Source organism: Cherax quadricarinatus, chromosome 72 (genome assembly GCF_038502225.1).
Source record: "Cherax quadricarinatus isolate ZL_2023a chromosome 72, ASM3850222v1, whole genome shotgun sequence".
NCBI classification, from domain to species: Eukaryota; Metazoa; Arthropoda; class Malacostraca; order Decapoda; family Parastacidae; genus Cherax; species Cherax quadricarinatus.
In genome coordinates this window covers 137,606-159,585 of record NC_091363.1, presented here as the reverse complement: position 1 = coordinate 159,585, position 21,980 = coordinate 137,606, and the positions used below count along the sequence as shown (strand labels likewise).

Below are 21,980 nucleotides of genomic sequence, written 5' to 3'. Positions count from 1 at the left end.
TTGTTGAAAAAAAAAAAAAAAAAAAAATGTACATTTCATGTAAAAAAATTTTTTGTTTTAATATTTCTGGGTGTAAGGAACGGATTAATTGTATTTACATTATTTCTTATGGGGAAAATTGATTCGCAAATCGTAAATTTCGTTTATAGTAGCTCCTCCAGGAACGGATTAATTACGAAAAACGAGGGACCACTGTACCTGGAGAGAGTTCCGGGGGTCAACTCCCCCGCGGCCCGGTCTGTGACCAGGCCTCATGGTGTATCAGCGCCTGATCAACCAGGCTGTTACTGCTGGCTGCATGCAATCCAATGTACGAGCCACAGCCCCGCTGGTCAGGTACCGACTTTAGGTGCTTGTCCAGTGCCTGCTTGAAGACAGCCAGGGGTCCATTGGTAATCCCCCTTATGTATGCTGGGAGGCAGTTGAGCAGTCTCGGGCCCCTGACACTTACTGTATTGTCTCTTAACGTGCTAGTGACACACCTGCTTTTCATTGGGGGGATGTTGCATTGTCCACCGAGTCTTTTGCTTTTGTTGTGAGTGATTTTCGTGTGCAAGTTTGGTACTAGTCCCTCTAGGATTTTCCAGGTGTACATAATCGTGTATCTCTCCTGCCTGCATTCCAGGGAGTACAGGTTCAGGAACTTCAAGTGTATAAAGAGACACAACATATCCCTCCAAACTGCTAATATCCTGAAACCCCTCCTATAGAGTGCAGGCACTGTACTTCCCATTTCCAGGACTCAAGTTCGGCTATATAAAAATAACTGGTTTCCCTGAATCCCTTCACTAAATATTACCCTGCTCACATTCCAACAGATCATCAGGTCCCAAATACCATTCGTCTCCATTCACTCCTATCGAACACGCTCATGCATGCTTGCTGGAAGTCCAAGCCCCTTGCCCACAAAACCTCCCTTACCCCTTCCAACCTTTTCGAGGATGACCCCTACCCCACCTTCCTTCTCCTACAGATTTAAATGCTCTCCATGTCATTCTACTTTGATCCATTCTCTCTAAATGACCAAACCACCTCAACAACCTCTCTTCAGCCCTCTGACTAATACTTTTATTAGCTCCACATCTCCTAATTTCCACACTCCGTATTTTCTGCATAATATTTACACCACACATTGCCGCTAGACAGGACATCTCCACTGCCTCCAACTGCCTCCTCACTGCTGCATTCACAACCCAAGCTTCACACCCATATAAGAGTGTTGGTACTACTATACTTTCATACATTCCCTTCTTTGCCTCCATAAATAACGTTTTTTGTCTCCACATATACCTCAATGCACCACTGTTACGACTTAATCTTCACCGTAACAATAGGGGCACAAATAAGTCCATTTTTTTTGTTAGTTTTATTTTATTACCAATCATTTAGTTTCATTGGTATTTGGTTAGTGAATTAAAATAACCACAAGCAATTATAAATGAAATACTATACAGCAAGAAATCCAATCTTACGTTCAAATTCTCATTAACAGAGTATGATACAATAATTTCAATTAATAATCTACTAATCTCACCATTTAACTCTTAGAAAGGTCTGGGGTAACGAAATAGTTATCTTTCATAAGTGGCATGAATTACCAGACTACAGGAAATTAATGGCAAAGGCAAGACAATAGACTTGGTTTAAAGTTTAAGTTTAAGCTAGGAGCTTTGGGTTGAAGACCCGTACCGAGTCAGAGCTAGGAGCTGACTGACTCGCTCAACTACTCCATAGTATGACTTCAGCTCTGCCAGAAGGCGACGCGTGGCGTCAATTCTAGAACCACCAATTGGTCAGTACAGTAGTGGTTACACATTTGTAATACCTAACCTAATAATAATATAATATATTATAATTGTAATAATCATGGGGAAAGATATAATACAATATAATACAACGAGAGTACTTTTGATGATTCATACTGTACCCGATAATAATATATAGTCGAACCTGCTTTATCTAGCTAGTAATAAAGTGGTTCGCGATATATTATAAAACTTATTTTAACCAGGCCTTTTATTTTTGTATATAATGGAGTGAAGTAGGGGCGCATAACAACCACTCACCTTTTTTTATCTCATCAATTCTATGATTAACCTCATCCTTCATAATTCTATCTGCTGACACATCAACTCAAGTATCTGAAAACATTCACTTCTTCCATACTCCTCCTCCCCAATTTGACATCCAATTTTTCTTTATCTAAATCATTTGATACCCTCATCACCTTACTCCCAAACTCATCCACTAACCTTTGCAATTTTTCTTTAGAATCTCCCATAAGCACAGTATCATCAGCAAAAAGTAACTGTGTCAATTCCCATTTGTATTTGATTCCCCATAATTTAATCCCACCCCTCTCCTGAACACTCTAGCATTTACTTCTTTTACAACCCCATCTATAAATATATTAAACAACCGTGGTGACATTACATATCCCTGTCTAAGACCTACTTTTACCGGGAAGTAGTCTCCCTCTCTTCTACACACCCTAACCTGAGCCTCACTATCCTCATAAAAACTCTTTACAGCATTTAGTAACTTACCACCTATTTCATATACTTGCAACATCTGCCACATTGCTCCCCTATCCACTCTATCATTAATGCAATAAATGCAATAAAAACTTCCTTACCTTTATCTAAATACTGTTCACATATATGCTTCAATGTAAACACTTGATCTACACATCCCCTACCCACTCTGAAACCTCCTTGCTCATCCACAATCCTACATTCTGTCTTACCTCTAATTCTTTCAATTATAACCCTACAGTACACTTTTCCTGGTATACTCAGTAAACTTATTCCTCAGTAAACTTGTCCCCCTTCCCTTTACATAAATGGACTATACATGCTCTCTGCCAATCCCTAGGTACCTTCCCCTCTTTCATACATTTATTAAACAAAAATACCAACCACTCCAACACTATATCCCCCCCCCCCCCTGCTTTTAACATTTCTGTCATGATCCTGTCAGTTCCAGCTGCTTTACCCCCTTTCATTCTACATAATGCCTCATGCACCTCCCCCCCACTCACATCCTGCTCTTCTTCACTCCTAAAAGATGGTATACCTCCCTGGCCAGTGCATGAAATTACCGCTTCCCTTTCTTCGTCGACATTTAAAAGTTCCTCAAAATATTCTCGCCATCTACCCAAAACCTCCCTCTCCCCATCTACTAACTCCCCTACTCTGTTTTTAAGTGACAAATCCATTCGTTCTCTAGGCTTTCTTAACTTGTTTAACTCACTCCAAAATTTTTTCTTATTTTCATTAAAATTTCTTGACAGTGCCTCTCCCACTCTATCATCTGCTCTCCTTTTGCACTCTCTCACCTCTCTCTTTACCTTTCTTTTACTCTCTATATATTCTACTCTTCTTATAACACTTCTTTGTAAAAACCTCTCATAAGCTAACTTTTTCTCTTTTATCACACCCTTTACTTCATCATTCCACCAATCACTCCTCTTTCCTCCTGCACCCACCCTCCTATAACCACAAACTTCTGCCCCACATTCTAATACTGCATTTTTAAAACTATTCTTGCTCTTGTTTATTTCCACTTATCTCCATGGGGAAGTGATACAGAATTCTTCCTCCATATGCCATGCATGTCGTAAGAGGTGACTAAAATGCCAGGAGCAAGAGGCTAGTAACCCCTTCTCCTGCATACATTACTGAATTTAAGAGAGAAACTTTAGTTTTTCTTTTTAGGTCAACCTACCTCAGTGGGAAATGGCCAATTTGTTGAAAGGGGGAAAAATAAAGTAAATTTAAATATTTTTCATGTTCCAACATTCTAACACCTATGTATGTTTAATGTAATTTTACTGTGAAGTACATGAGAGTATGTAAGTCACTGAGGACTAAGGAATTTATTTATACTTTATAGAATATGACATTTTCAATGAGAGAAAAGACTGCTGAAAATTTGTGCACAATGTTATGGTTGACAGATCTTTTTCAATAAGATAATACAGTACTAAAAATAACTTACTATCCATGCTCATCAGGAATCTTTATGCCTTTAGAGTGTGGCTGAGGACCAACACCCACCCAGAAGTGTACTTCATTTCCAGTACCATCGTAAGACAAGTCTGAAATAAAAATGATCACTTCAAGCATACTCAAATATTTTTTTTTGTCTATCATTAATAAATGTTTAATGTTTTCCCTACATTTAGACAAGCTATTGGAATTACAAGAGACCATTAAATGTGGTCTCTTGTAATTCCAATAGCTATGCAGTATATAGCCTATACATTCACAGAGAAGATATGGCTCACGTATTCTGCCAAATGTTATGGGTTAATTTTACTCCACAATTTTTTATACAGCACTAAATGCGCCCTTGTTTTAGGTATGTCCTTCCTCCTACTCACCCACTGTTTAACCCGTAAACGGTCCAAATGTATATGTACGTTTTTACCGCTAGTGCCCCAAACGTATACTATATACGTTTTATTTTTCCTGCCTTCAAATCTGGCACGATTGGCCTGAGATGCCTTGTCAGCATAGAATGGGTCCTAACACTCAGTGTGCATGGTATTAAAAAAAATCTGGGACCACTTAGTACCCTGTGGGAGCACCAGTTCAAATGAGTGCCAGCTAGAGCAAACAGCACAGCAAACACCTGGGATTCACTGATGTCATGTAGTATTAACACTCCCATTTTAAGAGGAAAGTGATTTTTGACCCTGAGTTTAGTGGCTTTGAGGTGGATGTGGCTGCAAGTGGTAGAGGAAATATCAAAAAACCTCGATAATAACCCATGTGCAATATTTGTGCAACACCCTTTCAGAATGTCTTATAACCTATGCCCTAAGTCAAGAGAAACAATTCTGGCTGGCTGGCAGGCTGGCTGGCTGGCTGCCTGGCTGGATGACTGACTGACTGACTGATTGGCTGGCTAGCTGGCCAGCTGCATGGTGGCCAGCTGTGTGGCTGGCCAGCTGCTGGCGGCCTGGCTCTATCTCCGCTTGTCTGTCTGCATCTACGTCTATCTCTGTCTCTCTATCTCTGTCTGTCTTTGTCTCTGTCTATCCCTGTCTATCTGCTTGTCTATCTCTGCCTCACAGGTACACATAAATACACATATACATTGTGTAAATTACCTAGGATAACCCAAAAAATCCAGACAAAGTGCTATACTCTGCTTGAAGATGTGAGTAAAGGTGATGACACAGTCTTGTGGCTCTCTCTCTGAGACAGCTAGATGGATAGACAGACAGACAGGGAGCTTGACAAACAGACAGATATGTTTGTGTACCAGCGAAAACAAAGGAGGGCGATGCTCATCTAACATCACCTCTAATCTTTTCTTATTTGCTGCACCCTCCCCCACCCTCGTGTATGCTCATCAAACGTCAGTTCTTATCAGATGTTATCTCATCTTATCATGTCACTGTCAGGGGTGGACTTTGTTTTTCATGCTTCAAGGGAACTTATTATTTTATTATTATTATTATGTATTTTTCTTCTTCTCCTCCTCCTCCTCCTTCTTCTCCTCCTCCTTCTCCTCCTCATCCTCATTACTATTATATACATACATCCATATATCCAAAATATTGCTGGGACATATACTTCGTATATATTCCAAGACAATAGTAAATGGCCAAGGCAGGTATAAATGTCCACCTGTCAGTGTGTTTGTGGCAATGTGAGTACAAATTCAGTACCTAATACTAGTGTCAGAACAAAGATTGGTTATGAAATGACAAGAACTACTATAAGTTGTAATTATCAGAACATGAAAATTATGTAAAATAATATGAAAAATAGAAAAAAAGGTATAGCAGCAACACTTTTGCAAGCGGCAGTGCTCCATGTTGCCATCAGGTGATCCCAAGTGCCAACTTTGTGGGCTCATATCTCGGTAAGTACTGACTCTAAATTTTTTTTATCCTATAACACTTAGAAAAATGTGCTTTTTTTTTCAATAAAAAAAAAAAACGATTTTTTTTATTTTTCAAAATATTTGGGGCACTGGGGTAGTGAACGTATATATACGTTTGGACCGTTTACGGGTTAACAGTATGATAAAGCTTTTTCCCTAATAAGGCCATCAAGTGGAACACCTTTCTTTGTTTGCTTTACAATCCACATACAGTGGTACCTCGAGTTTCAAACCGCTCTCAACTCGACCAATTATGTAAGTGTATTATTGTAAGTGCTTTTGTATGTGTATTTTTGGGGATCTGAAACAGACTAATCCATTTTATATTATTCCTCATGGGAAAAAATTCATTCGGTAACAGCACTTGAACAGCCTTCTGCAACGAAGAAAGTTCGAAACTCGGGGTACCACTGTATTTAGTAAATGTTCTGTTTTATTTAGCTGTAATGACCTATTCTTCATTATTTTCACTGTAACACATTGAGGATCATTCAGTGTACAAGCCTATGTCTTTGTCTCATTGTCTTGAACTGAATGAATCTATGACATGTGCACCATCCTTCAAATTCTAAGTTTATTTCCATATGATACACTGTTTTTACAGAAATTGGTGACATTTGATAATACATGTAGAAAGCCCATGGTTATACATAAAATTTCAGGCAAGCTTAAGCCTAACTTAAGACTTAATCTTAAAATAATCTTAAAATAATGATTCCTAACTAGTCACAAGTTTGCCAGTGATACTCCAATATAGAAACTATGTATTGTGCCAAAACAAAAGCATTCACATTGCTAAACTCACAAACTAGTATTTAGTCACTTAGTATTTAGTCAACTTACTCCACAATTTGTAATAATTTAGGGTTAAGAATTAATCTAAGTTTGCCCAAAATACCTAGCCTTGCTAGGTGTTCTAGTGGCCCCCTCTGTAATTAGTATTTTATCACATGTAAACCACACAATAACCAAAATCTGTAAACCCTGCATTGTAATCCTTGTAGAGAATAAACTTTGATTTGATTTGATTTGACTACAAGGGAAATATATAAATGTATACAAATAAGATTGATTCAATGAGTACAGTGGACCCTTGCCTAACAAATGCATTGCATAATGTTAAATCCACCTAACGAAGTGTTTGAGCGTAAAAATTTTGCCCCGCCTAATGATAAAAAACTCGCCCAACGTGATTCGTCCGGGACCTGTCCACGCTACCCCGTGGATGCCAGTGTTTACAAGCCAGCCAGTGCGGTCGCATCTACGCATACATTCGGTACATTTCACATTATCCCAGTGTTTTTAGTGCTTATAACTGCAAAATAAGTCACAATGGACCCCAAGAAAGCTTCTAAAAAGGGCAAGAATTAGTATGGAATTGAAAAAAAAGATTAAGGAAATGTTTGCAAAGTGGGTTGAACTGCAAACCTTTACAGGTGAAAATCACCCTGACACAGCCATTGCAAGCCGTGCTGGTAACTATTACAATGACAATGTTGTAGCCCCTTTTAGGCAAATCTTAAAGGAACGCGAGGTACAGAGCTCCATGGACAGATTTGTTATGCAACAGAGGTCCAGTGACTCTCAAGCTGGTCCTAGTGGCATTAAAAGAAGAAGGGAAGTAATCCCAGAAAAGGACTTGCTACCTCAAGTCCTCATGGAAGGGGATTCCCCTTCCAAACAATACCAACTTCCACCATCTCCCCTCCTCCCATCCCATCAATCATCACCAGATCTTCAATAAAGGTAAGTGTCATGTATTCTTTATTCAGTAGTGGTAATTGTGCATGTCTTCATTTTTGGGTGTATAAAAATGTATATTTCATCTGGTAAAATTTTTTTTTCATACTTTGGGGGTATCAGGAACAGATTAATTTGATTTCCATTATTTCTTATGGGGAAAATTAATTTGGCTAACGATAATTTCGGCTAATAATGAGCTCTCAGGAACGGATTAATATTGTTAGGTGAGGGTCCACTGTATATAATAAATGCATGCATATGCAAGTAAATTAAGTACTACAGTAGACCATTACATTACACGGTAGTTACGTTCCTGATAACGCCATGTTAGATAAATCCGTGTTAGATAAACTGAAGAACTTATGGGAAAAATAAGGCTATGTTCGGGGAGCCCCAAAAAAGCCAAACAACTTTTTTTAGACCTCCAGATCTTACAAAAATAAAAGTGAATATGTAATTGTTGTTCATTGTTGTGATGTATTATGTTATACAGCTGACGGTAAAGCATCAGCTGCTCTAGACACCGTTTCAGACCACTGTCAAGTGTCCTCTTCAGTGAAGAAGTCTAACTTTAAGTCAGTAAAGTCAGTCAGTCACTAAGTCGGTCAGCCAGTAAGTCAGTTACTTAATTCAGTCAGTAAATGTCACTAAAGTCAGTCAGTCAAATCAGTCAGCAAATTCAGTCAAGTAAGTCAATCAAGTCAGTCAGTCAAGTCACTCAGTCAGTTATTCATTACACAAACTCATATATTTACCTCATTCTTTTTTTTTTTTTTTTTTTTCAACAAGTCGGTCGTCTTCCACCGAGGCAGGGTGACCCAAAAAAGAAAGAAAATCCCCAAAAAGGAAATACTTTCATCATCATTCAACACTTTCACCACACTCACACATTATCACTGCTTTTGCAGAGGTGCTCAGAATACAACAGTTTAGAAGCATATACATATAAAGATACACAACATATCCCTCCAAACTGCCAATATCCCAAACCCCTCCTTTAAAGTGCAGGCATTGTACTTCCCATTTCCAGGACTCAAGTCCGACTATATGAAAATAACCGGTTTCCCTGAATCCCTTCACTAAATATTACCCTGCTCACACTCCAACAGATCGTCAGGTCCCAAGTATCATTCGTCTCCATTCACTCCTATCTAACACGCTCATGCACGCTTGCTGGAAGTCCAAGCCCATCGCCCACAAAACCACCTTTACCCCCTCTTTCCAACCCTTTCGAGGACGACCCCTACCCCTCTATCCTTCCCCTATAGATTTATATGCTCTCCATGTCATTCTACTTTGATCCATTCTCTCTAAATGACCAAACCACCTCAACAACCCCTCTTCTGCCCTCTGACTAATGCTTTTAATAACTCCACACCTTCTCCTAATTTCCACACTCCGAATTTTCTGCATAATATTTACACCACACATTGCCCTTAGACAGGACATCTCCACTGCCTCCAACCGTCTCCTCGCTGCTGCATTTACCACCCAAGCTTCACATCCATATAAGAGTGTTGGTACTACTATACTTTCATACATTCCCTTCTTTGCCTCCATAGATAACGTTTTTTGACTCCACATATACCTCAACGCACCACTCACCTTTTTTCCCTCATCAATTCTATGATTAACCTCATCCTTCATAAATCCATCCGCCGACACGTCAACTCCCAAGTATCTGAAAACATTCACTTCTTCCATACTCCTCCTCCCCAATTTGATATCCAATTTTTCTTTATCTAAATCATTTGATACCCTCATCACCTTACTCTTTTCTATGTTCACTTTCAACTTTCTACCTTTACACACATTCTCAAACTCATCCACTAACCTTTGCAATTTTTCTTTAGAATCTCCCATAAGCACAGTATCATCAGCAAAAAGTAACTGTGTCAATTCCCATTTTGAATTTGATTCCCCATAATTTAATCCCACCCCTCTCCCGAACACCCTAGCATTTACTTCTTTTACAACCCCATCTATAAATATATTAAACAACCATGGTGACATTACACATCCCTGTCTAAGACCTACTTTTACTGGGAAGTATTCTCCCTCTCTTCTACACACCCTAAGCTGAGCCTCACTATCCTCATAAAAGCTCTTTACAGCATTTAGTAACTTACCACCTATTCCATATACTTGCAACATCTGCCACATTGCTCCTCTATCCACTCTATCATATGCCTTTTCTAAATCCATAAATGCAATAAAAACTTCCCTACCTTTATCTAAATACTGTTCACATATATGCTTCAATGTAAACACTTGATCTACACATCCCCTACCCACTCTGAAGCCTCTTTGCTCATCCGCAATTCTACATTCTGTCTTACCTCTAATTCTTTCAATTATAACTCTACCGTATACTTTTCCTGGTATACTCAGTAAACTTATTCCTCTATAATTCTTACAATCTCTTTTGTCCCCTTTCCCTTTATATAAAGGGACTATACATGCTCTCCGCCAATCCCTAGGTACCTTCCCCTCTTTCATATATTTATTAAACAAAAGTACCAACCACTCCAACACTATATCCCCCCCTGCTTTTAACATTTCTGTCATGATCCCATCAGTTCCAGCTGCTTTACCCCCTTTCATTCTACGTAATGCCTCATGTACCTCCACCACACTTACATTCTGCTCTTCTTCACTCCTAAAAGATGGTATACCTCCCTGGCCAGTGCATGAAATTACCGCCTCCCTTTCTTCCTCAACATTTAAAAGTTCCTCAAAATATTCTCGCCATCTACCTAATACCTCCCTCTCCCCATCTACTAACTCCCCTACTCTGTTTTTCACAGACAAATCCATGCTTTCCCTAGGCTTTCTTAACTTGTTTAACTCACTCCAAAAATTTTTCTTATTTTCATTAAAATTTCTTGATAGTGCCTCTCCCACTCTTTCATCTGCTCTCCTTTTGCACTCTCTCACCACTCTCTTCACCTTTCTTTTACTCTCCATATACTCTGCTCTTCTTATAACACTTCTGCTTTGCAAAAACCTCTCGTAAGCTACCTTTTTCTCTTTTATCACACCCTTTACTTCATCATTCCACCAATCACTCCTCTTTCCTCCTGCCCCCACCCTCCTATAACCACAAACTTCTGCCCCACATTCATTCTTTTTAATTGTACAAAATGATGTTTCATTATGGCCACAGGCTATCTTTTGTCTAATATCTCTATTTTTTTCTTTAACTCTAAGACTTAAATGCTTATATCTTTTCTTGCCACTTTCAGCAACACTGGTATGCCTACTGGGTGCCATGATTGCCTGGCAGATACACGATATAGCAATTAAAAGATCAAAGCACAATTCACAAACACGGGTAGCTCCTAGGTAGCATTTGTACTGGACACGTGCTCATGAAGGCTGGGATTGGGGTAGCGGGTGTATCAGGTGGCAGGGATGGCGGGAGGTCTTCCCTGCTGACCCACAACAAAACGGCAGCTTGAGCTGGGGAAATTTTTTTTCGTGCTCACAAACGGAACCATGTAAAGTCAATTTTACAAAGTGTTGTATAAAACTGTGCCACGATTTTTCAATAGTGCAATAACCAAAACGTGGCAACTAAATCTGTGTAATATAATGGTCTACTGCATATCAATGTACATGAATATAAGAAAAATTATTTGGGTTATAGTCTAGTGCCCCTCACAGAAGGTTCCTTGATGTTGGTGAGGGGCTCTTGATTTAGGGAATTGGATCTGTGTTCCAGTTTTCCGAATTAAGCCCAAATGCCTTCCACATTCCCCCCCCAGGTGCTGTATAATCCTATGGGTTTAGCACTTCCCCCTTGATTATAATAATAATAATAATAATAATAATAATATACCGGTTATTTTCATATAGTCGGACTTGAGCCCTGGAAATGGGAAGTACAGTGCCTGCACTTTAAAGGAGGGGTTTGGGATATTGGCAGTTTGGAGGGATATGTTGTGTATCTTTATATGTTTATGCTTCTAGACTGTTGTATTCTGAGCACCTCTGCAAAAACAGTGATAATGTGCGAGTGTGGTGAAAGTGTTGAATGATGATGAAAGTATTTTCTTTTTGGGGATTTTCTTTCTTTTTTGGGTCACCCTGCCTCGGTGGGAGACGGCCGACTTGTTGAAAAAAAAAAAAAAAAAAAAAAAAATAATATAGTCTAGTGGGTTTATAGGAACAATTTTTTTTAACATCAGATGACATTTATTGGTAGATAAAAGACTGTTGAGTAGACTTCAGGATGTACATGTTTATAGAGGGGCCACAGATATATCAGATCACTTTTTAGTTGTAGCTACACTGAGAGTAAAAGGTAGATGGGATACAAGGAGAATAGAAGCATCAGGGAAGAGAGAGGTGAAGGTTTATAAACTAAAAGAGGAGGCCGTTAGGGTAAGATATAAACAGCTATTGGAGGATAGATGGGCTAATGAGAGCATAGGCAATGGGGTCGAAGAGGTATGGGGTAGGTTTAAAAATGTAGTGTTAGAGTGTTCAGCAGAAGTTTGTGGTTACAGGAAAGTGGGTGCGGGAGGGAAGAGGAGCGATTGGTGGAATGATGATGTAAAGAGAGTAGTAAGGGAGAAAAAGTTAGCATATGAGAAGTTTTTACAAAGTAGAAGTGATGCAAGGAGGGAAGAGTATATGGAGAAAAAGAGAGAGGTTAAGAGAGTGGTGAAGCAATGTAAAAAGAGAGCAAATGAGAGAGTGGGTGAGATGTTATCAACAAATTTTGTTGAAAATAAGAAAAAGTTTTGGAGTGAGATTAACAAGTTAAGAAAGTCTAGAGAACAAATGGATTTGTCAGTTAAAAATAGGAGAGGAGAGTTATTAAATGGAGAGTTAGAGGTATTGGGAAGATGGAGGGAATATTTTGAGGAATTGTTAAATGTTGATGAAGATAGGGAAGCTGTGATTTCGTGTATAGGACAAGGAGGAATAACATCTTGTAGGAGTGAGGAAGAGTCAGTTGTGAGTGTGGGGGAAGTTCGTGAGGCAGTAGGTAAAATGAAAGGGGGTAAGGCAGCCGGGATTGATGGGATAAAGATAGAAATGTTAAAAGCAGGTGGGGATATAGTTTTTGGAGTGGTTGGTGCAATTATTTAATAAATGTATGGAAGAGGGTAAGGTACCTAGGGATTGGCAGAGAGCATGCATAGTTCCTTTGTATAAAGGCAAAGGGGATAAAAGAGAGTGCAAAAATTATAGGGGGATAAGTCTGCTGAGTATACCTGGTAAAGTGTATGGTAGAGTTATTATTGAAAGAATTAAGAGTAAGATGGAGAATAGGATAGCAGATGAACAAGGAGGCTTTAGGAAAGGTAGGGGGTGTGTGGACCAGGTGTTTACAGTGAAACATATAAGTGAACAGTATTTAGATAAGGCTAAAGAGGTCTTTGTGGCATTTATGGAATTGGAAAAGGCGTATGACAGGGTGGATAGGGGGGCAATGTGGCAGATGTTGCAAGTGTATGGTGTAGGAGGTAGGTTACTGAAAGCAGTGAAGAGTTTTTACGAGGCTAGTGAGGCTCAAGTTAGAGTGTGTAGGAAGGAGGAAAATTATTTCCCAGTAAAAGTAGGCCTTAGACAAGGATATGTGATGTCACCGTGGTTGTTTAATATATTTATAGATGGGGTTGTAAGAGAAGTAAATGCGAGGGTCTTGGCAAGAGGCGTGGAGTTAAAAGATAAAGAATCACACACAAAGTGGGAGTTGTCACAGCTGCTCTTTGCTGATGACAATGTGCTCTTGGGAGATTCTGAAGAGAAGTTGCAGAGATTGGTGGATGAATTTGGTAGGGTGTGCAAAAGAAGAAAATTAAAGGTGAATACAGGAAAGGGTAAGGTTATGAGGATAACAAAAAGATTAGGTGATGAAAGATTGAATATCAGATTGGAGGGAGAGAGTATGGAGGAGGTGAATGTATTCAGATATTTGGGAGTGGACGTGTCAGCGGATGGGTCTATAAAAGATGAGGTGAATCATAGAATTGATGAGGGGAAAAGAGTGAGTGGTGCACTTAGGAGTCTGTAGAGACAAAGAACTTTGTCCTTAGAGGCAAAGAGGGGAATGTATGAGAGTACAGTTTTACCAACGCTCTTATATGGGTGTGAAGCATGGGTGATGAATGTTGCAGCGAGGAGAAGGCTGGAGGCAGTGGAGATGTCATGTCTGAGGGCAATGTGTGGTGTGAATATAATGCAGAGAATTCGTAGTTTGGAAGTTAGGAGGAGGTGCGGGATTACCAAAACTGTTGTCCAGAGGGCTGAGGAAGGGTTGTTGAGGTGGTTCGGACATGTAGAGAGAATGGAGCGAAACAGAATGGCTTCAAGAGTGTATCAATCTGTAGTGGAAGGAAGGCGGGGTAGGGTTCGGCCTAGGAAAGGTTGGAGAGAGGGGGTAAAGGAGGTTTTGTGTGCGAGGGGCTTGGACTTCCAGCAGGCATGCGTGAGCGTGTTTGATAGGAGTGAATGGAGACAAGTGGTTTTTAATACTTGACGTGCTGTTGGAGTGTGAGCAAAGTAACATTTATGAAGGGGTTCAGGGAAACCGGCAGGCCGGACTTGAGTCCTGGAGATGGGAAGTACAGTGCCTGCACTCTGAAGGAGGGGTGGTAATGTTGCAGTTTAAAAACTGTAGTGTAAAGCACCCTTCTGGCAAGACAGTGATGGAGTGAATGATGGTGAAAGTTTTTCTTTTTCGGGCCACCCTGCCTTGGTGGGAATCGGCCAGTGTGATAATAATAATAATAATGACATTCAATTCAAGAACTCAAATTCTCAAAGCAGCAACACCACTCCTAACAAAGTTATAATTCTTCCCAACAGCCAGGTTGCACTGAATGTTTCTAAAGTACTTTCACAAGCTAACACCAGAGCTGCCATCGCTTCCAGCGCTTCAATAAAGGATCTAACCAGGCCAAAATCAAAGCATCACGAACCAGTCAACACGGGGGTTTCACTATACCCTATGGAGGCTGCGACAAGATTTATGTAAGTGAAACAGCAAGAAACCTCGACACCCGCCTCAATGAACACATTTATGCATGTAGGAACGATAACTTGAACAATGCTTGTGTACAACACCGAAATTCCACCATTCATCTCAAGAAATTCAGGAACGCCCAATTAGTGATCAAAGAAACTAATTTCTGCATATGCAAGTGCCTTGAATCAGCACTAATTGCTGTTTCTAATACAATTAAATAAAACAAAGGCAGCTTCACCATCTCTGAAGTCTTAGCAAGAATCCTCCTGAAAACAGTAAACCCTGCCATCACATTGTCTCTCCTGTTGATACTACACAAGCACATTACAGAGAATGAACACTGAAACAGGCCTTCTCTATTCAGCCTCCAACAAATATTTGTCTAACCTATTTTTATGTTAACCAAGTAATAGCTTTTATATTCATTTTACTCATGTGCAAGTTAATTGTTCTACCATATTGTATTACTACTACTACTACTACTACAACTTATATCACTACTACCACTAGTACTGCACCTCACTCTGAACCTATATATACCCTGTGTCCATGTACTGTTTGTAACGGCTTGATAAAGCTCCTGGAGAGCGAAACATTGCCACAATAAAAATGTCACATTAGTTGCACTTGTGTCCTTTTACTTTACATTTTTTCTTTTTCTTTAAACACACCGGCCGTATCCCACCGAGGCGGGGTGGCCCAAAAGGAAAAACGAAAGTTTCTCCTTTTACATTTAGTAATATATACAGGAGAAAGGGTTACTAGCCCCTTGCTCCTGGCATTTTAGCTGCCTCTTACAACACACATAGCTTATGGAGGAAGAATTCTGTTCCACTTCCCCATGGAGGTAAGAGGAAATAAACAAGAACAAGAACTAGTAAGAAAATAGAAGAAAACCCAGCGGGGTGTGTATATATGAGCTATGTGTAGAAAGAAATTTGGTAATAAGTAATACATATTTTATGAAAAAGAGGATAAATAAATATAAAAGGTATGATGTAGCACGTAATGAAAGTAGTTTGTTAGATTATGTATTGGTGGATAAAAGGTTGATGGGTAGGCTCCGGGATGTACATGTTTATAGAGGGGCAACTGATATATCGGATCATTATTAGTGAAGCTTGGGTGGTAAATGCAGCAGCGAGGAGACGGTTGGAGGCAGTGGAGATGTCCTGTTTAAGGGCAATGTGTGGTGTAAATATTATGCAGAAAATTCGGAGTGTGGAAATTAGGAAAAGGTGTGGAGTTAATAAAAGTATTAGTCAGAGGGCAGAAGAGGGGTTGTTGAGGTGGTTTGGTCATTTAGAGAGAATGGATCAAAGTAGAATGACATGGAAAGCATATAAATCTATAGGGGAAGGAAGGCGGGGTAGCGGTCGTCCTCGAAAGGGTTGGAGAGAGGGGGTAAAGGAGGTTTTGTGGGCAAGGGGCTTGGACTTCCAGCAAGCGTGTGTGAGCGTGTTAGATAGGAGTGAATGGAGACGAATGGTACTTGGGACCTGACGATCTGTTGGAGTGTGAGCAGGGTAATATTTAGTGAAGGGATTCAGGGAAACCGGTTATTTTCATATAGTCGGACTTGAGTCCTGGAAATGGGAAGTATAATGCCTGCACTTTAAAGGAGGGGTTTGGGATATTGGCAGTTTGGAGGGATATGTTGTGTATCTTTATATGTGTATGCTTCTAAACTGTTGTATTCTGAGCACCTCTGCAAAAGCAGTGATAATGTGCGAGTGTGGTGAAAGTGTTGAATGATGATGAAAGTATTTTCTTTTTGGGGATTTTCTTTCTTTTTTGGGTCACCCTGCCTCGGTGGGAGACGGCCGACTTGTTGAAGAAGAAGAAGAAGAAAAAAAAAAAAAAAAAGCTACAGTTAGAGTAAGAGGTAGATGGGAAAAGAGGAAGGTGGCAACAACAAGTAAGAGGGAGGTGAAAGTGTATAAACTAAGGGAGGAGGAAGTTCGGGAGAGATATAAGCGACTATTGGCAGAAAGGTGGGCTAGTGCAAAGATGAGTAGTGGGGGGGTTGAGGAGGGTTGGAATAGTTTTAAAAATGCAGTATTAGAATGTGGGGCAGAAGTTTGTGGTTATAGGAGGGTGGGGGCAGGAGGAAAGAGGAGTGATTGGTGGAATGATGAAGTAAAGGGTGTGATAAAAGAGAAAAAGGTAGCTTATGAGAGGTTTTTACAAAGCAGAAGTGTTATAAGAAGAGCAGAGTATATGGAGAGTAAAAGAAAGGTGAAGAGAGTGGTGAGAGAGTGCAAAAGGAGAGCAGATGAGAGTGGGAGAGGCTCTGTCAAGAAATTTTAATGAAAATAAGAAAAATTTTTGGAGTGAGTTAAACAACTTAAGAAAGCCTAGGGAAAGTATGGATTTGTCAGTTAAAAACAGAGTAGGGGAGTTAGAAGATGGGGAGAGGGAGGTATCTGGTAGATGGCGAGAATATTTTGAGGAACTTTTAAATGTTGAGGAAGAAAGGGAGGCGGTAATTTCATGCACTTGCCAGGGAGGTATACCATCCTTTAGGAGTGAAGAAGAGCAGAATGTAAGTGTGGTGGAGGTACGTGAGGCATTACGTAGAATGAAAGGGGGTAAAGCAGCTGGAACTGATGGGATCATGACACATGTTAAAAGCAGGGGGGGATATAGTGTTGGAGTGGTTGGTACTTTTATTTAATAAATGTATGAAAGAGGGGAAGGTACCTAGGGATTGGCAGAGAGCATGTATAGTCCCTTTATATAAAGGGAAAGGGGACAAAAGAGAATGTAAAAATTATAGAGGAATAAGTTTACTGAGTATACCAGGAAAAGTATACGGTAGGGTTATAATTGAAAGAATTAGAGGTAAGACAGAATGTAGGATTGCGGATGAGCAGGGAGGCTTCAGAGTGGGTAGGGGATGTGTAGATCAAGTGTTTACATTGAAGCATATATGTGAACAGTATTTAGATAAAGGTAGGGAAGTTTTTATTGCATTTATGGATTTAGAAAAGGCATATGATAGAGTGGATAGAGGAGCAATGTGGCAGATGTTGCAAGTACATGTATATGGAATAGGTGGTAAGTTACTAAATGCTGTAAAGAGCTTTTATGAGGATAGTGAGGCTCAGGTTAGGGTGTGTATAACAGAGGGAGAATACTTCCCAGTAAAAGTAGGTCTTAGACAGGGATGTGTAATGTCACCATGGTTGTTTAATATATTTATAGATGGGGTTGTAAAAGAAGTAAATGCTAGCGTGTTCGGGAGAGGGGTGGGATTAAATTATGAGGAATCAAATTGAAAATGGGAATTGACACAGTTACTTTTTGCTGATGATACTGTGCTTATGGGAGATTCTAAAGAAAAATTACAAAGGTTAGTGGATGAGTTTGAGAATGTGTGTAAAGGTAGAAAGTTGAAAGTGAACACAGAAAAGAGTAAGGTGATGAGGGTATCAAATGATTTAGATAAAGAAAAATTGGATATCAAATTGGGGAGGAGGAGTATGGAAGAAGTGAATGTTTTCAGATACTTGGGAGTTGACGTGTCAGCGGATGGATTTATGAAGGATGAGGTTAATCATAGAATTGATGAGGGAAAAAAGTGAGTGGTGCGTTGAGGTATATGTGGAGTCAAAAAACGTTATCTATGGAGGCAAAGAAGGGAATGTATGAAAGTATAGTAGTACCAACACTCTTATATGGATGTGAAGCTTGGGTGGTAAATGCAGCAGCGAGGAGACGGTTGGAGGCAGTGGAGATGTGCTGTCTAAGGGCAATGTATGGTGTAAATATTATGCAGAAAATTTGGAGTGTGAAAATTAGGAGAAGGTGTGGAGTTAATAAAAGCATTAGTCAGAGGGCAGAAGAGGGGTTGTTGAGGTGGTTTGGTCATTTAGAGAGAATGGATCAAAGTAGAATGACATGGAAAGCATATAAATCTATAGGGGAAGGAAGGAGGGGTAGGGGTCGTCCTCGAAAGGGTTGGAAAGAGGGGGTAAAGGAGGTTTTGTGGGCGAGGGGCTTGGATTTCCAGCAAGCGTGCATGAGCGTGTTAGATAGGAGTGAATGGAGCCGAATGATACTTGGGACCTGACAATCTGTTGGAGTGTGAGCAGGATAATATTTAGTGAAGGGATTCAGGGAAACCGGTTATTTTCATATAGTCGGACTTGAGTCCTGGAAATGGGAAGTACAATGCCTGCACTTTAAAGGAGGGGTTTGGGATATTGACAGTTTGGAGGGATATGTTGTGTATCTTTATACGTATATGCTTCTAAACTGTTGTATTCTGAGCACCTCTGCAAAAGCAGTGATAATGTGTGAGTGTGGTGAAAGTGTTGAATAATGATGAATGCATTTTCTTTTTGGGGATTTTCTTTCTTTTTTGGGTCACCCTGCCTCGGTGGGAGACGGCCAACTTGTTGAGAAAAAAAAAAAAAAAAAACACGTATGTGTAGCGTGACCTAAGTGTAAGTAGAAGTAGCAAGACCTGAAACCTTGCGTGTTTGTGAGACAGAAAAATGGACACCAGCAATCTTACCATCATGTAAAACAATTACAGGCTTTCGTTTTACACTCACTTGGCAGGACGGTAGTACCTACTACCTAGGTTTTACTTTACATATTGTCAGTAATTCTACCAACATTATTACAAGGTATAACTGAACGTGACTGAGAGGCACCGGCACCAGAGGTCGAAGGTTGAGGGTCGTCAGGATTTTTGGCACTATTTTTGATATCCTGAGCATTGCCTTCAGTCACAAATTGATCAAAATCCTAAAATTCCTCTTCAGATCCACTTCCATCAGTGTTAGAACTATCACTTGGGAGAGGAGAGTCCCAATTTGCCTTGGAGTGAGAGCTTCCTTGCCGCAAGGTATGGTGAACAAAGCGTACTGAGATGGCGTTCCCACAATGCCATGTGGGCACTCCGTTTTTTTGCTTACTGAGCACACTGACCATGTAGGCCTACCACCCTTCTCATGCTAAATTTGAAGCCGCTAGAATTTTGGCATAGATCTACGGCTTAAACCCTGGCTTTAGTCGTAGTTCTATGGCATGGACCCTGAAAGGGTTAAGATTAGTCTGCCCAAAATGCACAGCATGCTAGTGCCTTTCTTTTGTGCTCAACAATATTTTATTTTGTACAGTGCACAAAGAAATAAAATTTGTTTTGTTTATCAACTAGCTACAAAGAGTGGGAACAGCATGAGTTACTGTAAATGGCAATATCTTTTAACACACACATTTCACCCAATGTTTTTCCAGTCTTTCTGAGAAAGTGTACCAACCCCATGAAAGTGGGAAATGAGATAATGATAACTAACAAAGATTATGTTGACTATTGCACTTCATTATGACTGCAAATCACAGAGGCGAAAGAACCACTTGACATGAAGAAAAATATAATGTATACAATACAGGTCGAGACATATGGGCGAGTCTCCTCACACCCACTGTCCCTGTTAACCTTCAGTAAAAAGGTCCCTGGGAGTTAGTCAATTGTTGTGGGTCGCATCCTGGGGAATGGTCAAGTACTACAAACTACTGGGCAAATCGAATGTGTCTCAAATGACCTAACGATGCACCATCTGTGCCCAAAGCACACGGCAAATGAATCACGAAAGCTGCAAGGCTAAACCTAAACCTAACCAGGTATATTACAGTCAGTAATGGCAGTGCTTCAATTCCCTGCTAAGCCAAGATGACAAGTCTCAGGTATATGAAGTTTTTGTTATAATTTTGGACTTATCAACATTAGCCCAAATATTTATAATTATTATAAGCAATGATGACAATTAAAATTAAAAAAAAAAAAAAAAACTAGTATATCACAACCTACATATATTTTAATTTTGTATAATCTGCAGAAGGACCACAGGAACCCCATGTTCTAATTTAAAAATTAACATATTACTCAACACTGATCAATGAATATCAGCAACAATTGTTTTTGCTAAAAATTACAGTAGACTCTGATAAATTAGACACATGTGCAACACTTGGGTATCTTTAATGAGGAAATGTTTTGCCATCAAGTGGCTTAAATCAGTCCATACAAAGGAGAATGGTGAAGAACAGCAGTAGTTTGAGGTAATCAGTCCCTCAGCCTTGAGTCGATGTGGTCAGTCCATCAATCTTGAAAAGAATACGGCATATCTGTGGAGAAGTAGCTCATATACCGTAGGCAGGAGAGGTGCAACAGTCATATGTGGTATCACATTTGTCCAATGTGGAAGTAGGTCATGCCCAAGGGTTAGGCAAGTGAAGAATTTTCTGTATTAAGATCCCAAGATGTTGCCGAGTCAGACAGGAATGTAAACGTTTTGCCACCGTGTGGCGAAACATTTCCTCATTAAAGATACCCAAGTGTTGCACATGTGTCTAATTTATCAACTTGTCGGTTCTCTGAACCATTCATTTACAGTACAGACTCTGTAAAAGATTATCCTTTCACTGCTCACCTTCTATAATGATGGTCTTTGAATCAATAATTGTGACAGCTCCTGACTTAACTTCACCTGTCTTGGAGGAGAGCTTGTTGAGAATTATCTTCTGGGGAGGCTCAAACCCCTCTGGAATGTAAATGTCACCAAAAGCTTCCTGGAAAGTAAGCAAAAACCAGTACTTCATTTGTCAGTGTTTATTTTTCATAACTTTCTCCTAAGCCACTTGTACATGAGCAAAGCTAAACAGCAGCCAGCAAAAAGAGCTGGCTGCAAAAATAGGGAGGTTTGAATGTGTGCGGATGTAGTGCAGATAAGAAAGAAATGACTGGTAATTAACAATAACAAAAAAAAGGCACAATACCGTGACTGGAACGATACACAAATAACCCGCACATAATAGAGAGAAGCTTACGACGACGTTTCGGTCCGACTTGGACCATTTACAAAGTCACACTAACCAGAAGTGGAGCAGGACGGCTATATATAGGCAGGAAGAGGTGGTGGTGGTAGAAGTAGTAGTAGTAGTGGTAGTAGCAATAGTAGTAGTAGTAGAGGTAGTGGTAGTGGTAGTACTACCACTACCTCTTCTACTACTACTACTGATGAAATTAAGACACATGTGCGGCGTCTGGTTGTCTTTGTTGTGGATGTTTCGCCATCCAGTGGCTGGCTGGATGCCGAAACGTCTACGATAGGGATGCCCGGGTGTTGCGCATGTGTCTTAATTTCATCTTGTCGGTATTATATACCATTCTTGTACTACTACTACTACTGCCACCACCTATTCCTGCCTATATATAGCCATCCTGCTCCACTTCTGGTTAGTGTGACTTTGTAAATGGTCCAAGTCGGACCGAAACGTCGTCATAAGCTTCTCTCTTTCATGTGCGGGTTATTTGTGCATCATTCCAGTCACGGTATTGTGC

The 21,980-nt window shown here is 40.0% G+C and overlaps 1 protein-coding gene across 1 annotated transcript in view; it reads right to left on the bottom strand.

Annotated features, from left to right (window-relative positions):
* Window positions 1-21,980, bottom strand: part of knk (protein Skeletor knk) — a 176,331-nt gene that overhangs the window by 122,629 nt on the left and 31,722 nt on the right. The window contains exons 5-6 of the mRNA XM_070100241.1: window positions 21,070-21,208; window positions 4,000-4,099 (exon numbers count right to left, since the gene is read on the bottom strand). Coding sequence (XP_069956342.1) covers window positions 4,000-4,099; window positions 21,070-21,208 — 239 coding nt within the window. The remainder of the gene's footprint in view (window positions 1-3,999; window positions 4,100-21,069; window positions 21,209-21,980) is intronic.